The 21,381-nt window shown below is 53.0% G+C and overlaps 4 protein-coding genes across 5 annotated transcripts; 1 reads left to right on the top strand and 3 right to left on the bottom strand.

Moving 5' to 3' along the window:
* Positions 1-501: 501 nt before the first annotated feature.
* POLDIP2 (DNA polymerase delta interacting protein 2) lies at positions 502-8,683 on the bottom strand. The gene is made up of 11 exons (XM_002912376.4): positions 8,434-8,683; positions 6,968-7,049; positions 5,843-5,940; positions 5,039-5,135; positions 4,793-4,868; positions 4,452-4,559; positions 3,865-4,001; positions 3,049-3,075; positions 2,745-2,870; positions 1,470-1,549; positions 502-954 (listed from the first exon to the last, which is right to left on the bottom strand). Exons 1-11 carry the CDS (start codon positions 8,592-8,594, stop codon positions 840-842), a joined length of 1,107 nt encoding a protein of 368 aa, XP_002912422.3. The 5' UTR covers positions 8,595-8,683; the 3' UTR covers positions 502-839.
* An 86-nt stretch (positions 8,684-8,769) lies between these two features.
* Positions 8,770-13,220, top strand: TMEM199 (transmembrane protein 199). 2 transcript variants are annotated; one of them, XM_034640114.1, is made up of 6 exons: positions 8,770-9,013; positions 10,134-10,207; positions 10,510-10,599; positions 11,104-11,146; positions 11,359-11,471; positions 12,199-13,220. In XM_034640114.1, exons 1-6 carry the CDS (start codon positions 8,803-8,805, stop codon positions 12,202-12,204), a joined length of 537 nt encoding a protein of 178 aa, XP_034496005.1. In that variant the 5' UTR covers positions 8,770-8,802; the 3' UTR covers positions 12,205-13,220. The 2 variants fall into 2 exon arrangements, with proteins under 2 accessions (XP_034496005.1, XP_002912379.1); XM_002912333.4 differs by having other exon boundaries at positions 8,772-9,013; positions 11,796-13,220.
* A 2,794-nt stretch (positions 13,221-16,014) lies between these two features.
* Positions 16,015-17,014, bottom strand: SEBOX (SEBOX homeobox). Its single transcript, XM_011232791.3, has 3 exons — positions 16,864-17,014; positions 16,535-16,695; positions 16,015-16,395 (listed from the first exon to the last, which is right to left on the bottom strand). Exons 1-3 carry the CDS (start codon positions 17,012-17,014, stop codon positions 16,015-16,017), a joined length of 693 nt encoding a protein of 230 aa, XP_011231093.2.
* A 1,129-nt stretch (positions 17,015-18,143) lies between these two features.
* VTN (vitronectin) lies at positions 18,144-21,075 on the bottom strand. Its single transcript, XM_002912374.4, has 8 exons — positions 20,897-21,075; positions 20,685-20,804; positions 20,288-20,608; positions 20,066-20,205; positions 19,677-19,833; positions 19,338-19,490; positions 18,577-18,921; positions 18,144-18,340 (listed from the first exon to the last, which is right to left on the bottom strand). Exons 1-8 carry the CDS (start codon positions 20,958-20,960, stop codon positions 18,228-18,230), a joined length of 1,413 nt encoding a protein of 470 aa, XP_002912420.1. The 5' UTR covers positions 20,961-21,075; the 3' UTR covers positions 18,144-18,227.
* Positions 21,076-21,381: the final 306 nt, after the last annotated feature.

Genomic DNA, 21,381 nt, shown 5'->3' with positions numbered 1-21,381 from the left:
CATATTTCATCTCTGGTTCTCGGAGATCTGCAAGCAGCTGAGAAAGCGGCTTGGCTCAGTCCGCATGCATGTGTACCTAGTGCTCCTCGGCTGAGTTCTGCACGTGCCGTCTGGAAGGGCCTGGCAGACACAGGCTCATGGCTGGCGGGCCTGTTATTCCAGGGAACTCACATGGCTTGCCTCACTCCTGCCCAGGCCCAAGGAGGCCAATGATGTCAATGGGTGGCCAGTGCTGAAGGCCGAGACTGATGTGGCCTCCTGCTGAGCACTTGGCAGACGGTAAAGAAGAAACAAGAGTCCAGTCTAGCCCCCACCCCACTGGCTGAGAGGCATAGTGACCCTGGGAGACGTCCAGCCAAGCCCCAACCTCAGGAGAGAAACAGATACATACTCCGGTAGGTGGGGGCAGTTTCCTGGAAAGGCAGCGAGGACAGCAACCAAGGGCCCCCACTGCGTCAAAAAGGGAGCCTGAGACCCCAGAGGCAGAAATGGCGAGGGTGGCCAAGTGTGCACTGGTTTATTGACCAAACCTCATAATTCAAACAACCTGTATGACAGGCCAGGAAACCCCAGGCCTGTGGCAGCTGAACAGAGAATTCCTGGTGGAAAGGTTTACTGGAACAGTGTAGCCAGGGCTTACGGGGGAGGCCAGCCTTGGAGGACTCCTACACAGGTCTTCTGGAGAAAACGATTACACTCACCCACCAAAAAAGAACCCCACAATCAAATGGCGCAAATGATAAAGAGATCCACTGTGGCCCGTGGAGAAAGAGTTCTGCAGCAATTGTGGGATAAAAGCTGTTCAGGGGCCGAGCCTAGGCGCTCAGGCCTTCGCTGGCCTACCAGTGAAGGCCTGAGGGTGGCGTCTTCTCATCTTTATTGCTTTCCAGGGAGAAGGGAGGGATCCGGACATCGAAGTGGGAACCATCAGGCCTCTCGAAGCGGAACGTGCCCCTGTGGGTCAGAGAGAAGCTAGGTTAGAGGGAATGAGGGCTGAGGCCCTACTGAGGATCTTGAGAGCCCTAGGCCCTCAGCTCCAGAGCTGAACACAGCACGATGAGGCAGGATGGGCTCTCTTCAGCCTGGCTCATGTCAGGATAACACTGGTCCAGAAACCCGAGAGCCCTTCCTGGCCCTACATGAAAAGAAGAAACATGGCTGCCCTGATTCTGGCCCTTGGATGCACACTGCATAAGCTACCCAACCGGACTTTCAGGTTAAGGAGTGAGCTACCCGGGGAAAACCAACTACGTGGGAACTCAGCGCAGTATCGAACCCCCAGACCTCTCTCAGTCCATGAAATCACAGAAACTAGAAAACAGTCAAAAAAAATCAGACAAGTCCCACACAACAATGAAGAGCAGATAAGACTCCATCTCAAGATTTACCCTGGCCCAGAATGAATGGCAAACTACGAGCTCTCGATTTTCGGAGCTGAGGCGCCCTCGGCCCAGCACGTGCTCACTCACCACATGTGCCCGCTGGAAGCCTGCAGGGAGACGTGGCTGCTATACTGGAATGCGGGCTGCTCCTTGGATAACACGGGTTCCTGTAAGGGTTCAGGCAAAATCGCTAAGGCCAGGCCAGCTCCCCATACCCCAGGGCCACACACTGCCAGTTCATCGGGAGGATGCCCCCTTCGGCCTCCCACGAGGACTGCCTGCCAGTACCACCTCCTATAGCACAGCCACTGACCCAGGCCTTTCATTCGGATCCTGGGAAAGAGAACCTCAGACGCAACATCTGAGGCCACTGGGCAAAGATGCCGGGCTTAGGACCTCCTCTGTAAATAGCCCTCTCAGAGTCTATTCACTCAGTGCCTAGGTGCGAATGTCCTGGTAATTACAAGGTAATAGGTGTGGCCCCTTCTATCAGGAAGAAACTGAGACTTTTGGCTAAACTGGCCCGAAGTTATGTGGTGAGTAAACAACACACAGCTGACATTCAAAGCCGCAGACGATCTCACTCCAAAGCCCTGTTCTCAGTATCCCACCCTGCTTCCCTGGGCCCTGCTGATGTACATGTTAAATGTGGCCTCTGGCCACTTCTCGTGACTTTATTTCTCAGGGGACGGGGTGGGGTAGTGCAGGACTTGCAAAATGAGCTCTCTGTGGCCCAGCAGAGGCAGCTATGTAAGGAGGCAGAGAAAGGACAACCAGAAGCAGTGGTTGGGGCAGGTGGGGGGGAGGAGCCCCACTGAAGGGCACTCAAATTCCTATTTTTATTTATTTTTTTTAAAGATTTTATTTATTTATTTGTCAGAGAGAGAGCGAGCACAAGCAGCAGGCAGAGGGAGAAGCAGGCTCCCTGCTGAGCAAGGAGCCCAATGTGGGGCTCGATCCCAGGACCCTGGGACCATGACCCGAGCCAAAGGCAGCCACTTAACTGACTGAGCCACCGAGGTGCCCCATCAAATTCATACTTTTAATAAGGCTCTGTGCTGGCAACAGGAACTCTACACAAGCTTTGATGTCAGACTCCCTTGGATTCAGATCCAGGTCCTGCCACTGCCAGAAACGGGACCGTGGACCAGTTACTCACTTTGCGACCTCTCTCTTCATCTGTGAATCAGGCTGTAAGAAACCTATCTCACGGGGCTGTTGTAAGGTGTCACCCGAAACAGCCCAAGGCATTCACACACTAGCCTCTGTCCCTAGCCACAAAGGAGAGGAGAGCAGGCACTCAGGCCCTAGGGCTGCTGGGAAGGACCAGAAACTGGGCATTACTGGCCTTATGATGCTCACCCTTCCTACCACGCCTCGGCCTCGCACTGTCTCCAAGGTGCCGGATAAACTGAATATCCTCCAGTGTCGCTCCCGGAGCTGCACCACGTCACTGTCGAGGTTCTCTAAGCGGATACAGTAGCGCCACTGTGGGGGGTGGAGGAGAGAGTTCACATCTGAGAAGGACAGACCTCGGGCTAGCCCACCCGCAATTCCAGGCCAGCAGAAGCAACAAAGAGGGACACCTGCAGTGCACAGGCCCCTCCCTCCAGAGGCAAACTTCGCCCCTTCCCAACCCACCCCCCCGCCCCAGGCACACACTCACCCAGTAGACATGGGAATTCTGGGCTTCCTGGGGAAAAAAACAAAGAATTTAAGTCCCAGCGGGCAGGACCAAGTCTGTTCCAATCAACAGCTCTCCAACTGAGTAGGGGTATTCCAGGAAGGTTGCAGAGACAGAACAATGCCACAAGTGTCTGTGGGATGGTGACTGGACCACGGCCAACAAGCCCAAAGGAAGCAGCCTCTCCTGACCCCATCCCTGGCCTCCGTCCTCCTCCTCCTGTCAAGACCACCAACAGAGCTGGGTGCCAACGGAAGTCAGCCACAAGGCCCTTCCATTTCTCACCAGTCTTCCAGCCAGCTGCTGCCCCCACCCCTGCAATCACTGCTGGCCCAGGCCACTGCCCTCCTCCTCGGCCCTTCTATAGCCCAACACTACGACAACACTTGACGCGCTCTACGCTAACCTCTCCCGCTATCATGAGCTCCTGAAAGGCAGGAACAGGGTTTCATGTTTATTTGAGGCTCACAGCCAGGCAAGAGATAGCTCGTTAAACATCTGACTGATGCATACAAAGTGTGAACATCAGCCTCTACTGATTCAAACAAGTCCATGTGTGTTCCTCATAAACAGAAAGCCTTTGAACCAGAACAGAGGAAGAGTCAGCCTAGAGGACCCCGTCCCAGAACCGGAGGGTCTCGCCACTCTAGGAGTCCGCCCAATACATGCAGCACTTGGAACCAGGACCACTAGGCACATGGTTTAAATGTGGAACCCACTCCACAGTCACCCTGGGGGATACCACAAAAAAATGTGGGGACCCACCCCTGAGGGAAGGGGCCCAGGCCAGGCACATACCCTCATGCCCATGTAGAAGGGGATGACGGTGACACGAATGTTCTCAGTTGTTTCCCGATGGACATCAGAGAGCTCCAGCCAGGGGTGATTCTTCTCTTGCCAGGCCCGAAGCGTCTCCCGGGCCACAAAAGGGGGTGCTGGGGCAAGAGATGACTAGTTAGTCCAGGCCAGAGTCCTGGGTGTTCTCCAACTGTCCCTCCAAGAAAACTCTTGCGAGTGCTGACCCAGGTAAACAAGGCACCCAAGCCTACAGCAAAAGCACAGGCTGGAGGAAGGCGCGAGGCCTGCAAGAATAAGCCCCGAAGAGTTATGGGACATCCTGGGAAGAGAAATGGGCCGGGAATGAGGAGCCCAGGTCTTCGAACCCTACTGTAACCTTGACCTTGCCACTCACTAGCAACCTTGAGCTCCTTCTCATCCCTGAGCCGCAGGTTCCTATCTATCAGAAAGAGCTAACAGCCATCTGCCTGACACAGCTAACGGGAAGCTGAATAAGGCTGTGGATACACAGCTTTGAAGCCACTTGCGTGATACTGTCTTTGAAGAAGGACTCTCCCATTCCAGCTTCCCTTCTTGAGAGAGCTCACCTTTTGTCTGGTCATACAGAAGAAATCTTTCAAACAGCTCGTGCTGGATGGGAACCTGATCAGTGGAGGTATATGGGAGGATGTCTTCATGGCTGACATAGTCCAGGCCTGGCACAGAAAGGGAAAAGAAACAGTGAAGCCCACACAGGAAAAGCGAAGAACGAGACTGAGGAGAAACAATGCCTGGCCTTGTCGCAAAGGGGGATGAGCCTGGAAACATCGTTCTCAGCTTCTATCATCCCTCCTAGCAGATTAAAGGACATCAGAAAAGCATGAGAATCTTCTCACTGAGACACACCAGACCTCTCATCAACAGGCATATTCAGATGCTCACTACTCACCTGGGATGGCATAGAGGGCCCGGCTGTCATCATGGTTAGCCAAGAAAGTCACAGCTTCTGTCTGAGATCTCTGAGACTAAAGCGAGAAGCGAGTCAGAGATTTTCTTAGTCACTATCCAGGCCTGAGAACTTGGGGCCCAGTGCTAATCTGGGTTCTCTTTGACCTTTCTCCCTCCCTCTGTCCCCACCAGGTTCAGGCCTTTCCCATGGAGAGAAACCCCAGGCCCAGCCACCTTGCTTACTTACTATATGTGGACAGTCTCGGGCATCAATCAGCACCTGATAGTAAGTGTGAGTTTTGCCTTTCACCTCCTTAGAGCCATGACCGGCAGGATTCTCTGCCCTAGAGGGTAGAAGCAGCCCAAGGTCACCCCAAGAGAAACAGAGGTGGTGCCTGCCCTAGCTCCCTACCATCTCCTTACCTAAACAGACTAGTTAGTGCCTGATCTGAAGGGGCCTTGGCATCAGCTGGGAACCTGCTCAGCAACACCCGGGCCCAGCCTCTCCCCAGTCAGAGGCCGACAAGGGAATGTGGAGGACCCATGGCATGGAGTCACCACTTGTCTTACTCTCTGGCTGCTTCTTGGAGAAGGGGACCATGTTGAGAAAATCAAATTGCTGGTTCCATCCCTGGAGCCCTGAGTACCTTACTCTTCTCACATCCCTGGGGCTGTCTATGACTTAATGGAACTAGGTTTTTTTTTTTTTTTTTTTTTAATTTACTCTAGTGATAAGAGATTGGAAGAAAGATTCTAACTGAACGTCAAAAAATCAAGAAAATTAGTCCCTCCACACCTTCTGGGCTACTTGTAATGCAAATAGAGATCAGCTTGGGAAAGCACCCTGAGGAGGCCTAAAGGGACCCTCTGGCTTAAGACTGTCCCTGGCATTCAGCACTTTTGTCTCCATGGTGTCTGGGAAGTACTCTGGGACTGTTCCGACGGCCCGGGAGGATGTTGAACTCCCCCCTGGGACCCCAGTTACATACGTCGGCCATGAGTCAGGCCTCCTCCCGAGGGTACTGTGAGGCACAGTGACAGGGGTACTTACTTTTCTGGAGCGGCAGAAGCCACATCCCGGTCATATAGTCTGGCCTGCCAGGGAAACAGGACGACACCTCGGTAGCCAAAAACACTATGAAGGAAGAGCTGGGAGGAAAGAGCCTCAATGAGTGTGCAGTCCACAAGTCCTTCCGGTGGGACTCAGACCACTAAGCAGCACCGATACTGCAACCCCAGCATGAGGTCCTGCTGATCTTTCTCTTGAACTCTATGATCCACTCCTACCAGCTTTGGAACACTCTTACCCCCTCTTCACCCAGCTGACTTCTGATCCTTTAGACCGTCGCTTAGAGCTCTAGGAAGACTTCCCTGACCTCCCCTCCACTCAGCACAGTGCTTAGCCACTGACCCCGTCCTAATTCCTCTCTAGATGAAGGCATTGCTTTCTGATTCAAGCCCAATGCACACCACCTGGTCCGCTGCAGGCATACAAGAACAAGGGAGTGGGAAGTTGAATAAACAAAAAGTCCGTACTTATAAGGGGCCTAAATCTATCTCAGTGGATCTGCACAAAGCTGATACGAAAACAAGAGCCTCACACCCACGGCTTATATTACACTGCATCAGCTCAACTATGACAAAGTATCAAAGGTTTGCTTTTCTTTTTTTTCTTTTTCTTTCTTTCTTTTTTGTTTTTTTCTTTAGAGAGGGAGGAAGGGAGAGGGAGAGAGAGAATCTTAAGCAGGCTCCACACCCAGGATGGAGCCAGACACGGGGCTCGATCCCAGGACCCTGAGATCATGACCTGAGCCAAAACCAAGAGTCAGCCGCTTAACCTTCTGAGCCTCCCAGGTGCCCCCAAAGGTTTGCTTTTCTGAAAGCTCCCTCCACTGGCTTCCCACCTTCCACTAAATTACAGGACTCTTCAACAACCTGGCCCTCTCCTCACTTTGGTTCAAATTATTTCTGTCCACGCTAACTTGGAAAGGGAACCCACTGACCATGAAAAGGATTCACATCCAGGAAAACAGAAACCCCATCTTAAAAAATTTGTGATTCTGGTCCAGCACTAAATACCAACGCAGAAAACCGTAACATTCAGACCTATGAACAAAACTGACCCTTTCAGGAGGGCACACCTTGAAAATGAAAGATGGCCCAGCCCAGCACTCACCTGCCCGGTCTCGTATTTTCCATTCTGTTTTGGCACCTCGAATACACCAACTGTCTCCAAAACTTTGCCCTCTGGTCGGTTTCTGATTAGGAAGGAAAACAACAAGCAACTGAAAAGCTGAGAAGGTAATGGTACCTATCCCATCAGAAAAAGCTACTAGGAGATTCAGGGGCCAGGCAGTGACAGCAGAGAAGGGTCGAAGCAGTGTCGAAGCAGTGGGGCAGGTGAAGCAGGTAAGTGTCCTCGCAAACCACCACTCCAGATTCTGCCTTTTCCCCCATGAGGTCCAGCCACAGGCCCTGCCTCAGTTTCTGTTATGTCTGACTGCTCCCAGATCACTTTCTTCTCTCTTCATTCTCAGCATTCCTCATATAATGCCCTTGCACCGTTTATTTGTACCCCTTGCCTGTTTCTTCCCTGACCTACCCTCCTGACCACCCACAGCATTTTAACGCCTTTCCCACCTTGCATTTCTGTTATCTGCTCCCCTGTCTTATCTCCACTAGAGACTGTTAAGTTCCCTGGGAGCAATGCCTGGGTCTGATTAGCCGTATTCCCCCTCAGAGCCGAGTGTGTGAAATATTTGTTCTAATTCCATCTCTGTCTACCCCCCGAAACTGCAGCCTTCACCCTGCCCTTGAATGGCTTAGCCATCATCTCCAGACGTCCTACTGCACTCCCCGCGTTGCACCTAGTAGTCTCTCAATCTGGTTTTTGTTCAGATTCACATCACATTTCACAGGGGTCTTAAACTGCAAATACTTATCATCTCTCCCCAATACCAGTGTCTAATTTCTGCCACAAAAAGGTCAGTTCTCTCAGTGGTCTCTCTGGACAGGGTTGCTCTTTCTAGGGGTCCTTCTAATTCGAAGGTCTGCTATTCTTAGTATTTTGGAGATGTGAACCTTATGCTTCCTCTCACTTGATCCTCCAGCCCCAATTTGACCTGTCTGTCCCATCAATAGAGACAATGCTCACACCATTCCCCATGGCCTCAAGCCCCCTCCCCAAGTCACACAGAAAGAACCAATCTCCCCAAGGTCACGCTGAAACCCGGAACCCACGCGGGTCTCACTCTCAAGAGTCCTGTTTCCCACTCCGAGCATCTTTCTGAGGGAGGCTTTATCCCAATGCGGGGCTGGGGGTTCAAGTCAAGAGCCCTAGGGCTTAATTAAAAGGCTGCCCACTAACAACAGCGGTCGAGATCCCCATTTGGGGAGGTAGGATTCGCTCCGGGAGGGTTACTAGCTTCCCCTCAGAGCCAGTCCTGCGTAACCCAGGGCTCTGGGCCGCGCTCCCTTCTCTGTTCCTGGCACACATCCCAGGCAGAACAGGTCGGCTCCCGGCCGGGACCCTCTCCCGGGCCGAACTCCAATCACCCTCAGCCGGCCCGGCCTCCTGGCCTCCTCGCTGGCCGGAACACGCTCCCTGGGTTCCACGTACGGGCCCCGCGCTCCGTCCCTCACCGGGACGAGAGGTGCCTCCGCGTCGTCGTGGTCGCCGCTGGTGGGAAGGCCCCAGCTCCACCCGCCGCACAGAGCGACCTCGGCCCTCGGGCCCCAGTTAGCGAGCGGGACCACCAGCGGCTGCCCACGGCCAAGGCCCGCCGGGCCACACAGCCCGCCATGTCCCGCCCGAGCGCCCGCTCGGCTGCTGACACTGGGCCCAAACCGCGGCCGGAGGCGTTCTGCCCCCGCCCCACACTGCCCCGCGCCGCGTCCCCGCCCCCTTGGCCCTCTGCCCCGCCTCATCCGCCCCTCGAACTCAAAAGCTCCTTCCGGTGCACGATGGACGGAAGTCCCGGCCCCCGGTCACCTGACCGTAGTCCGTTAGAGATGGCGTCTTGTTTGCTGGCGGGCGAGCGGCTGGTTCGCGCTTTGGGCCCCGGTGGGGAGCTGGAACCAGAGCAGTTGCCCCGAAAGCTGCGGGCAGAACTTGAAGCCGCACTGGGGAAAAAACACAAGGACGGTGATTTTCCCAGTGGCTCCGCGCGCCTGGTTTCCTTCCGCCTGATCCGAGATCTGCATCAGTACCTGAGAGAGAGGGGTGAGCCCCAGTCTCCAGCCCGGACTCGCCTCTCTTTTTCCAGAGTCTTTTCCCTCCTGAGTCTTTTCCCACTTCTAGCATCGTTGTGAGGGGGAAAAATCCATCACTCTCCTTCACCCGGGAAAGGGACATCTAGCCAACCCAAGCGTCACCTCATAAACCGTAGGACAAACCACTCCCTTAACAGCTTCCATGGGGATTTCTCGTGGGTGACAAAATTTACGTGTGCAGTTTCTGCTCTCTTGAGAGTCTCTTCTTCACTACCAGGCCCACTTAGGGTCTCCTGACCTTTGAGGAAGTCCAGTTCTAACCCAGTACCTCCGCACAAGTTCAGTTTCTTCCTTTTAAGCCACATTAGAAAACAACTTAGAATAGTGAGCTTTATCTGTTTGGGAATCTGGATGTCCTTCCATCTGATGGTTTCTTTCTTTCTTTTCTTTCTTTTTCTTTCTTTCTTTCTTTCTTTCTTTCTTTCTTTCTTTCTATTCTTTCTCTTTCTTTCTTTCTTTCTCTTTTTTTTTTTTTTTTCCCACATAAGATGATGGAAAGCTGTGTTGAAAGACCTGAACTGGGAGCAGCATCTGAGTTCTAGTCCTAGCTGTGCCACAAACTCCCCTTGGAGAAGTCGTTTCTCTTCTTGGGTCTCAGTTTTAACTGTAAAGGGAGGAACTAGGACAAACTGGCTTGTAAGGTCTTTTGTCAGAATTAGCATAGCCTACCCAGAAGTACAAAGGGTAGACTGCTCAACTACTAGAACTATTAGAACTAAAAAGTACCTTAGAGATCATCTAGTACACTGTTCACTAACTATTTAGCATCACTGTGACTTAAACCTATTTAGGGCAGTTCTGTTGTGGCCACAGCCTGACTTAATCTAAAGGCAAATTAATTGGATTACTTGTTAGCTGTGACATTGGCAAGATAATTGAGAACTGACAGTCATCAATGTGCGCTAGGAGATATTTATCTTCTCAATTGAAAATGATCTTGAAGATGAATTGAAATAGGGATGGCCATATTTTATTTTGGTAGGAAAAAATAGAAGGGCCACTTTTCTGATCTTAATCCTTCAACCTCAGTTCTATGCATCATTATGTTTCTAAAAATCTTTTCTTCCCAGGTTCCACACTATACCTTCATGAGCTCCTAGAAGGCAGTGAAATCTATCTCCCAGAGGTTGTGAAGCCTCCCCGGGTATGTAAGGGATATATTTGTGAGAGTGGATGTTGGCTGAATTGGACTTACTCAGATTTATGAATCAACGTTTGGGCTCAAAAATTGTTTTTTAAATCCTTGAGAGCTGGGGTGGGGGAACCAGATATTGTCCTCCCTTGAAAAGGGAGCTTGGAAAACAGATTCAAAAAAAAAAAATTTCCAAGGCCGAACTAATACGTGGGTCTCTTGGCACTCTTACCACTGCTTTGCCCTCTGAAACCAATGATTGTGAAATGGCTTTCTAGCAAGCTGGGGATATCCTTCTTGTTTTTCTGCCTCAGAACCCAGAGCTAGTTGCGCGTTTGGAGAAGATTAAGATACAGCTGGCCAATGAGGAATATAAGCGGATCACATACAATGTCACCTGTAAGGTAAGGGCCTGCTCTTCCGTACAAGGACAGAGTAACTCCTGAAATCAGAGCCCTATGCTGGGAAGAGGTACAGAGGGAAAAAACATCGTGGAAGCTTGGTTTTTATACTAGTCAGGGACCATAGAAGCTCTGTGCCGCATACAAACCTAATATAATTCCCAAGTCATTTACTGAGACTCTGGGCACAGATGGTGACTGATTCTTGAAAGTTGTGTAGGTGGAGGTAAGCCTTAGAGCCTTTCTTCTGACAGGGCTCCCTATTGTTCTGTGGCGTGCTCCCATCCTGGAGCAAGAGAGGAGTAGATGGGTACTGGGAACCTATGTCCTTTCTCTGAAATGCTTGATCTGTGGTTCAGAAAAAAGTCCAGCTGGTCCCCGACAACAGAATCCATGGAGAAGGCAGAGTTAATGTGTTGGGAAATAAAGAAAGCAGAGCCCAGATTGACAAATGGATACTCCCCGGGCTGCTTCCATTTGGAATCCTTTGTGTTTTCTTTTTCCCAGGATTCAAGGCATGGTGGGACTCTTAGTGACCTGGGAAAGCAAGGTGAGGTACTGGGAAATCGTATTGCTAAAGCCTCTCCCTGGGAGGGGTTGGTCATGGGACTTCTTTCCACCCCAGTGCTCTGGGTTTAAGCCTGAGCTATTCAGGCTTGCCGTTTGAGGGAACCCCAGTTGATGGGGGAGACAGCCCTGAGATAAGAGGGCTTCATGGAGGATGCTGACCTAAAGGTTTCTTCCCTGGGTTCTTCCCCAAAGTGAGGTCAGTGAAAGCTCTGGTCATCACCATCTTCAACTTTATTGTCACGGTGGCAGCTGCCTTCGTCTGCACTTACCTTGGAAGCCAATATATCTTCACAGAAATGGCCTCAGTAAGTAGACACTGGGCAGGGCAGGGTGCCCCAAGTGGGAGTGCTGGTGGGAGAGAGAGGATGTATGTGAAGGTGCCTTGAACATGTTAGGAGTTAAACAAATATTTATGTAGTAAACAGGAGGAGCATTTGAGCTGTCCAGCAGTCATGGGAGTGCATAATAACCTCAAGAGAATCCAGATCCGATTTTCTTCCCTTCCCCCCAACTTATGGGCTGGGTTTTCCTCCCTTCTCCCCGCTCCTCCCATCTTTACTAGCGGTGCTGGAGGCTGCAGAGCTGGATGCTGACCTGCATCCCCTAAGCCTGGTTCTCTCTCTCCCCAGCGGGTACTAGCTGCATTGATCGTGGCCTCTGTGGTGGGCCTGGCCGAGCTGTATGTCATGGTGCGGGCGATGGAAGGCGAGTTGGGAGAGCTTTAACTGATGATTCATCATCAAAGCCTGGAGCGGGTTTTGGGAGACTGCAGGCTCCCAGCTGCCAATCACTGACTCTCAGTCAACCTGTCAGGCCCTTTGTCCGCTGCTCTGGTTAGTCAGAGGCCCAAGCCAAGACCACTTGCTGTTCCTGCCAGAGCCCGATCCTCTATCAATTTCCAGAGGGGCAGTAAAGGAGAGTCAGACAACAACTGAAAAGAACTGGTCTTTCAGTTCCTTCTCCTGAACCCAGTGCCCGTCTGCCTTCTCTAGTCCAAGTGGGCAGTGCTAAGGCTGGGTTTTTCTCCATCAGGAGTAAATAGAATCCAGGTCTTCTCAGAAGTAGACCATACTGCCTTGAACTTCCCCAAGTGCACAAGTCGATGGTCACAAGTCGATGGTCACCCTTGCTCCACACTATCCTTGATGCAGACCTGTAATTTAAATCAGTAACTTCCAAAAAACACAAAGGATTCCCTTTCTAGAAACCAGTTTGTGTCAGAAGAGGAACTGATCACAGGACATCAAATAAGAGAAAAACAGGTTGGTACGGGATGGTGAAATTGGGAGCTAGGCAGCTACCTTTCCGGAATCTTAGTTTCGATCTTCATCCTCTGCTCGCCTTTTTCACATTTTCTGTATGCTTCTGCCTGTTTCTACCACTCACCAGCCCTCCTTAAACTTCCCACCTTTCCATCACCCTTTGCCCTGCCTCCAAAAATGAAAACAATTCAGATGGCAAACAGTATGTTGGCTTTTAATCGAAAATCTCTTGTGCTTTGTGTGTATTGGTGGGAAGAGTATGCCTACTGTGGATTGTCTCAGCTAATAAAGGGAGACGTTCTTTGTAAATAGGGACTGTTTCCAGATTCTGTTGTATATGTGAACGTGAATAAGCGTACACATGAATACGCACACATAACATTATGAGTACGCATACATGTTATTGTACTTAAGCCTAACGGAGGATATTTTATGTAGGTTCTTAAAATGTCTGGGTTTGGGGGAGTGCAGAAAATAGTTTGTAAATGTACACAGTTGAATAATTGCTTTACGTGATTATTTTTGGTCTTCATAACAATGCTGGAGGTTGGAAGAGGAAACAGCTTTAGGCCCCTTTTCCTGAAGACAAAACTGAAGCTGAGAGAGATCAGATGACCAGCTGTGGTCCTTCCTCTGTTAAATGGAGTCAAAAACTGCTAGGCTGTTTTGAAGTCCCCATGTAATGTTAAACTTTCAAGAACTTAGATTAATGGTATACTGATAGAATCTGTGTAAAGGTACTTAAAAACTGTCAGTAATAGTTATTTATCCAATAAATATCTATTATGTCCATTATATTCTTAATTCAGATCTTCTGACAACACAGAAGCTTGAAGATTCCATAGTTCTGATAATTGTTCAGGGTCTGTTCCTAATGGTACAATCCTTTCCATTTGCTCGCACTATGAACTCCTATGCTCTTTTTCTCCCCCAGGGTACTCTTTTGTTCTTAGAAATTACACACTTGGGCACCTGGGTGGCTCAGTCAGTTAAGTGTCCAACTTGTGATTTTGCTTCAGCTCATGATCTCATGGGTTGTGAGATTGAGCCCCACATCAGGCTCCGCGCTCAGCGGGGAGTCTGCTTGAGTCTGTGTCTCTCTATCTCTCTCTCTCTCTCTGTCTCTCTGTCCCTCCCTCCCTTTCCCCCTCTGCCCCCTCCCCCTGCTCGCTTTCTTTCTGTCTCTAAAATAAGTAAATCTTTTTTTTTTTAAACAGAAAGAAATTACACGCTCACTGGTTCAGTAGACATTTGCTCTATAGTGCTTGCTGGTTTCTTTTTTTTTTTTAAGATTTTATTTATTTATTTGACAGAGAGAGATAGCCAGTGAGAGAGGGAACACAAGCAGGGGGAGTGGGAGAGGAAGAAGCAGGCTCCCAGTGGAGGAGCCCGATGTGGGCTCGATCCCAGAACGCTGGGATCACGCCCTGAGCTGAAGGCAGATGCTTAACGACTGAGCCACCCAGGCGCCCCTGGTTTCTTTTTGATACGTAGCCAGTCTGAACTTCCCCAGGCAGTACGTGAGAGAGAGGGAAGGTTTCGTTTCTTCTGTTCCACCATAGATGACTTTGTTGAGAAGTCTTAGAATTTCTGTTGTTGGTCGAAAGAAGTGTCAACTGTGAGAAAAAGTGCAGGTGGCATTTTATAACATTTCTACCAACTCAGACCACTTAAGACTGAGTTTAAAAGCTACACGGAATGTTTGTGGGGATTCATGGCTATACTTGTGCTGAACTCTGTGGGCCAGGTAGCCTGTGGGCCCACATAGCCTTCAGCATCCACCCCCACTTCCCCCGCCCAGATACCTGGATTGGAAGGTGGGAAGGCTTGTAAATGTTAGATAAAGAGCAGGACCCTTCAAACCGCTTCTGACCCAGGGCGTCTTCTCACGCTGAGATTGGGGTCATTCCACACACACACACCCCTTTCACTAGAATGGGGTCCTTATCTGATCCCAAGCCCCTCCTCACAAGTCAACAGGCTTCTGTGGCCTTGAACACTTACTGAGAGCTCCTTTTTGAGACAAGTACTGTGCTAGCTTCTAGAGATCAAGAGGTTGAAGACGCAGTTCCTGCCAAGGAAATCTTCGCCGTGCAGAGTCTTCGTCCATGTGCAGGGGCAGAGTTGGAGATAGCAATCAGGTGGCCTGTCCAGTTCTCATCACAGAGAAGAGACTCTCTCTGCTTTCAGCCACTTCCTCATCTCTCACCACCCCATACTTTTCTCCAGCACAGTCTGAACCCAGGGCTTCCCAGGGCGAAAGGGGAGTGCTTGGCAGGAGGCTGGAGGAACAAGAAGTTTGGGGTCCTCCCAGTTTCTCCTAGCCTGCAGTATGGAGAAGGAAGGCAGCTTGGGTGAATTGAGAGCTTTTGTAGTGTGTCACACCACATGAAGCCCTTCACTTAACATTATTGCTTCTCATTCCCAAAATGGAGAGAAGACAGGTATTATCAGCCCCCATTTTGCAGGCTCATAGACTTTCAGAGAGTTGCAAGGTTACATAGCAGAGCCAGGATTTGAATCCAGCCCAGACTAATTGCAAACTCCATGCTTTTCTGGAGCAGAGCAGCTCCGGAAGTGGAGGCAGCTGGAGCATCCTGGAAGCCGTGGGAGCAGGAGCAGAAGGTGCCAGCAGAGGCTCCCATCTCCCTAGGGTCTTCAGCCAGAGCCCTAAGCCCTTGGATGAACTGTCCCTCTAACTAATCCTAGTAGAAGCCTGGGTCATGCCTCCCACCTGGGATCTGTGTGGAACATGGCCCTATTTAGGGATTAGGTGATGGAGATACATTTCAAAAGCAAACAGCGCTTGTCCCCATTCATTTGCAGCACACAACAATCCAGATTAAGGTATAGAGTTTGGGTTTTATTTGGAGATTAGTTGGTATTACAGAGGACGGTGATATGAAAACCCAGTGTCGCAGGCAGCGTGCACACCCCCACCCCCTGCTAAATCTGTCAGGTTGTCTCCACAGCCTCAGGTCAGAGGGCAGCCAATCTGATCTTTGTGAAAATTAAATGAACATAAGCCCCAGCCTCCTCTTTCTACTTTATTACTTTAATATCACTTCCTCTTCAGATCCGTGGTTCTGATTAATTTGTCCAGGTGGTGGTAGGTCAGAAGAGGGGGCCCTGGTTCCCAGCAGTCTGGAATTAGTTTCAGCGCTCTCCTCACCTAACTCACTTAGCAGTTAGTTAGCTAATGGCCTGAAAGTGAGGGGTGGCTGCTCATTCTTTGGAGGCAGGAGGTGTTGTCAGCCAGGGTGAGAAGAACTGGGGGCCAGGCCTGGCTCCTGAGAGGTGGAAAACCTGACCCTTACCTCATCTCTCTGAAGGTACCTCTTGCCATGGCAGTGGGCATAGGCTCCAGGAGGAGTAGGGTGCTGGGTAGTAGGACCCGGGCCCTGGTGACTCCGGGCTGGCCTAGAGGACAGTAGAGGGGAGGGATGCCTGAGCTAACCTTCTTTCCGGTAAGAGAGCTCTCTTGTGTAAAAGGAGGGACAGGGGATCTATTTCTGATGTATTCAATCCTAAGGGGCAGGGTGGGCTGCAGAGCCAGAGGAGTGGTCTCACGAGTTCTGGACTTTGATTAGGAGTGGTCCAGGTTGGCGACGATGGCGGAGGCATAGATGAGATCAGATAAGCTGCTCAGTGAGGTCTGGGGAGTGGCTCGCTCTGAAGAGAGGTGGACCCCAGAAGCCCCAGCTGGCCCCCATGGGGCTACAGCTTTAGCCCCTGGCCAGCCCTGCCCTGGACCTGAGCCAGGAGCTGGGCAGGAGGCATGTCGACACATAGAGGCACACTGAGGTGTGCTGTTGGAGGGTGGAAGCTGGCCTAGTGTTCGGGGCTCCCGGGCCTGCTGGAAGGTGTCTGGAAGAGAACGGGCTCTCTGGGTGTGCTCAGGCCTGGGGCTTAGGCCTCCTGCCTTCCTATTCTTGATTCTCTTGGCCCGGCGGTTCTGGAACCACACCTGATAGGGGAAAAAGGAATCTCTTCTGGCTCCAGCACCCCCTTCCCCAGCTACAGGAAAGCAAAACCTGGAGGCAGGATACCCAGAGAAAAGGGACTGTGTGAGCGTACCCCCACCCGGAGAGGGGGTCGCTGCTCACCTGTATCTTGGCCTCAGGAAGGCAGGTGACCCGAGCCAGGTGCTCACGGGTGCCGATGTCAGGGTAGGGCCATGCTGCAAACACCCGCTCCAATTCCAGCAGCTGCCCTCTACTGAAGGTGGTCCGCTTTCTCCGGTGGGAGCCCAACCCACTGGCATGGCCTGTGGGCCGGAGTAGGAGTCAAGCCAGGACTCCCTGCGAGAGCCTCCGTCCCAGCCTCAAAACCCCCAGCAAACCCTGAAGCCCCTCGTCTGCTCCCTGGCTTCCATCTTCCCCCATCACACCTTCCCCACATTCTCCCCCTGCCCACCCTTTCCCCACCAGATCACCCGTTGAGGATGCATCCATAGGGCTGGCCATGGAGCTGGCAGAGAATGAGGAGCCAGAAGGCCATGCCAAGGCTGTGCCCACACCACACCCCTGCTGGGGTTTTATCTGCTCAGACGGCTGGCCCCGCCTCCAGGAGGGGAGAGGTTTCATGTCCAGCGTGAGGGGAATGGAGCGGTCCCAGAGGAAAGAGGGAAGGCCAAGGGCAGTGTTGGGGCTTTTGGGGGTATGGGTGGGGCAAAGCTTTTGCAGCCCCTGCTCCTCCAGGGCTTCATAAAGGAAGCTGGTCCGAGCCCCCTCCTCACACCGCAAGCTCTGGCAGTCTGTGTCTGAAATCCTGTACTTTGTGAAAATCTTCCCAGGACTCCTTCCAGGAAGCCAGAAAAAGCCCTCTCCCTAATGCTCCCAGTGCTTCCCCTGCCCCTTCTGGAGCCCTCAGTGCCCTGGTGCTGGCTGCCTTCGGGGGAGAGTGGGTGGGGTCCTGTGCCACAGTTGGAGGCTGGGCAGGGTGAGGAGGATGACGGGGCGATGGCAGGTGAGCTGCTGTCACCCCACCCTCAGCAGGGCTGGGAAGCAGATGTCCCCACCAGCTTGCCCTCGGGTCCGCTTTGGAGATCCGTCTGCATCCAGCCTTCCTCCGTGGCCCCTTGACAGCCCAGATGGGCTTCTTGGAGTCCAGGAGCCTAGAATCAGGAGGTTCCACGGGTACGGTGGAGGCATTCTAAGGAAGATGTTTGTTTTTACAGAGTATTCATCCTCGTAAGTCTTCTGAGCCACTTTTCTAAGAGAAGTGGGTGCATTTGAATTTCCTTTGAGTTCTTGCCCTTCCCTCTCCTAACTTCCGGGGTAGGTTTGGGGGAGCACACCAGTTCCCTAGGCTAACCACATTGCAGGCTCACAATGGGCAGAAAAGCTAAACCAGAAGCCCACCCTGTCTGCCCCTTCTCTCTCCTCCAAGACCCTAGTCAGCTCCAAAAAGCAAAGCAAGCCCGGGGCTGGGAGGGGCACTTGGTAGCTGCTGTCATCATCAGTGGGGTTCGAGCTCCTGCTAATGTTAGTGGGTTGGTAGGGGCTGCTTAGCTCAGGAGGAAGGCTAACATTCATGAGGCCCTCCCCACCCCAGAGCTTTTTGGGTTCACAGAGAGGGCCTGTGCCCAACATGGACTGGACACAAGGAGGCTCTCCTCCCTCAAGACATCATGACAGTCCAGCCTTCCCTCCTTTCCCCAAGGAGATCCTTGTCTCCTGCCTGTCCACCCCAGTCAGGACAGTGGTCTTAAACTCAGGGTCAAGGGATCTTTATTGGGCCGGGAAGAAGAGGTTGACGAAGAAGCAGTGGAGGGCCCAGCTGTGTGGGCTCAGATTCCTACTGGTGGCCGGAAACTGAGCAGCCCAGCCAGTACTGGGCGATGGAGCGTGGGTAAGGAGGGCTCACGGTGTCCACTCGCCGTGTGCGAAGGTTGACTCGGTAGTACTTGTCTGGAAGAGAGGTCAGGAGAGGGTGTGTGAGACCCAGCCTGGCCCTGCCCAATCCTGCCCTGAAAAAGAAGATGTGGGTCTCCCCTGGAAGGGTAAGTGAACATCCAAAATGCAGCCAAGGACTCCCACCCTGGCTTTCTGGAGTCACCACCCAAGGGCCAGGTTCAGCCCACGGGGAGCAGGGACATCAGGGAAGACCCAGCTAGAACAGCTACAAGGATGGCAGAGGCTCGCACCTCGTGAGAAGAAGTAAACACTTTGGATGGGCTCGCAGGTGGCAGGCACAAGCCAGTCCATGTCGTAGTCATAGTTGTAGGTGCCCAGGCCGCTCTCCTCACTGGAGAACCAGGACGGCCAGGTTGAACGGGACTGCCGGTGGGGGTTCTGGCTGCGGCCTCGGCCACGGTGACGGTTACGGCGTGAATGGTAGCGCTTACGGTTGCGCCGCTTGGACTTGGGCTTCTTGGCCCAGGATCGGGGAGCTGAGCCTGAGATGTAGATGCGGCCGGCCATGGCCGCGTCCACCTGCGTGGGCACACCGGGCCAGTCCTGGCTGATGAACCGGGGCTGTCCAGCACCACCTGTGGCAGGGGATGGGTTACTGAGAGCCTTGGGGACCTGTAGAGTTCATCTGGTGCCCACCAGTGGGCTGTGCCTTGCCCAAGGACACAGCAAGCTTGTGGCAGAGCACAGCACCCGGGCCCTCTGACTCCCTATTCAGTGCTCTTTCTCCTGGCCTTCCTCCCCTACGTCCCTCCCCACTTGCCTCAGCCACAGCCCCTCCTCCTGCCAGCTGTACCCTTGGCTGTGCTAGGCAAAGTCCAATGTGTGGGGTCCAGGTGGACCTCCCCCCAAAGGTCAACAGAAACAAAGTCTGGCCTGAGCAAACAGCTTTTGATCCATAGCTCTGCAATCGCAGCCCCCTCTGCCCAGCTGTGTCCTGCCCCTCCCCAGAGGGTCCCAGGAGGAGAAAGCGAGACTTGCCCTTCCTCCATACCAGAGGGTCTGCTCCAGAAGAGAAGCTCAAAGAGGCTCTCCCAGCTGTCCCTCTGCAGCAGGGCAAAGTGTTCAAACACGGCGGACAGGGAGCTGTCTTCACACTCCTCCTGACTGGGCTGCTGCTGGAACTCATACTCCCAGTACTGTCTCCCTGAGTGGGGAAGCGGGATTGGGGGAAGGGGGGAGACGTGTGAGCAAGGCTGGAAAGCCAGCCCCAAGGCTGCTGAAGATAGGAGCTCCTGGCAGGGTTGAGCCTAATTTGACCCTGCCCGTAGAGGAGTGTGGAAGCAAACCGAGACTGCCCCACTGCCTGCTCTTTCCCCCACCCACTCAGTACCCTTGAAGAAGTAGACCCGCTCCCGGCCATTGTAGCTATGAGCAGGGAGAGCCAAGGCTGCATCCACGTTGTCCGGAATGCCCTTGAAGCCTTCAGAGATGTTGCGGGGGAAATCTGGGTCCAGGACACCATCCTCAAAGCGCCAGTATTGGTTACCCTAAGGAGCAGAGGAGGAGGAGGGAGTGAGGAGGTAGCTGGCTGGGCAGCAGTCCCAATTCTAGGCTTGTCGCTCAGGACCTGGAGCCCTGGGCTTCCCTGTCCTCAAGAGCCCCAGTCAGGGACCACAGGCTGGGATCCAGCCTTCTTGCCCACCCTAGTCCTGGGCACAGCAGCCCTCCACCCCTGCCTAGATACCCTTGGCCCTGACCCACAGCCCCTGGGCCTGGTACCTTGAAGAGGTAGGTCTTCCCCTGACAGTTGATGCGGGTGAAGGCAGCATCAATGGGGCCCTCAACGCCCCAGACATCTCGGATAAGCTTGGGGTATCCAGGCCTCACTGCCTCTTCATCCAGCTCATAACAGTACTGCCCTAGAGTGCAGAAGGCCGTGTGAGAGAGGGGATGTTCCGGGGGGGCAGACCCCTACCCCTCCAGACATGCCCCTGGATTCACCTCTGAAGGCAAAGAGGGAGCCATTCTTGAGGTCAGTGAAGGCGTCGAAGGGCTTCCCACTGCATAGCTCCTCCTCTGCTGGGGACTCGGGGATGTCTTCATCATGGGTCTCGGGCCCTGAGGTCTCCTGCCCAGGTCCTGGAGCCTCTTCCTCAGCGATCAGAATAGGTACCTGGGCAGGAGCCTCTGCAGGCTGGGTCTGCAGGCTGGGGCTCAGGGTGGTGCTCTTGGGCTCTGTGAGGTCGCCTTCTCTAGTCCCCTCAGAGTAGTCAAAGGCCCCGTACTCATCTTCTGGCAGAGTGAATACATCCCCACGAGTCACTGCGGGCAGAGTGGGTGGTGGTGAGTGTCCAGCTGCAGAGGGAACCCCAGACCCACCCAGCCCCTCTGGACGCACCTTGGGGTTTGCACTCGGCCACGTAGTCCTCACAGCAGCTCTGGTAGTAAGAGCAGAGCTCATCGCACTGACACTTCCTGTCAGCAGTGAAGCCCTCTGTGCAGCGGCCCTTGCAGGACTCTGTGGGGAGGAGATGTCAGCTGGCATATCCAAGCCCAGACCACCCTTGCCCACCCTTCATTAGCCCAAATGGCCACCAATACCCTCTGCACCTTGGTCAGCCAGAACAACCCACGCCAGCAGGGCTAGCGTCAGCAGGGGTCTTGGGGATGCCATGGCAGGCCCCTAGCTTCTAGCCTGGTGAACTGGGCTCTGCGCTCCCGAGGTCTCCACTGCGATGCCTGCAGAAGGGAGGGAGAGGTGGGGACTGAGAGGGAGGGAGCCAGAGAAAAAGAGCTGCCTTCTCTGCTGCTCTGTTTGTTCAATCTCTGGCCCAGCCCCCAGTGCCCTGGACCCCAGAGGCTGCTGCAGCAAAGGGTCACATTCCTGGAACTCCGGGCCTGGGAGAGCTGTGAATAGGATCCTGGCCAAGCTCAGTGTCCTATCAGAAAGGAAATAGCACAGTGGTTCTGGAGGACGGAAAGAAGGCTCACTGTGCCACTCACAGGCTGTGTGACCTTGGGCAAACTGTTCTACCTGCCTTGGTTTTCTCTTTGGTTAAGTGAGACTACTGATACTTGCTTCATGTTGTGTTGGG

Source organism: Ailuropoda melanoleuca, chromosome 13 (assembly GCF_002007445.2).
Source record: "Ailuropoda melanoleuca isolate Jingjing chromosome 13, ASM200744v2, whole genome shotgun sequence".
In the NCBI taxonomy this organism is placed as follows: domain Eukaryota; kingdom Metazoa; phylum Chordata; class Mammalia; order Carnivora; family Ursidae; genus Ailuropoda; species Ailuropoda melanoleuca.
Note: the sequence above shows the minus strand (reverse complement) of the source record. Positions and strands in the feature narration are given on the sequence as shown.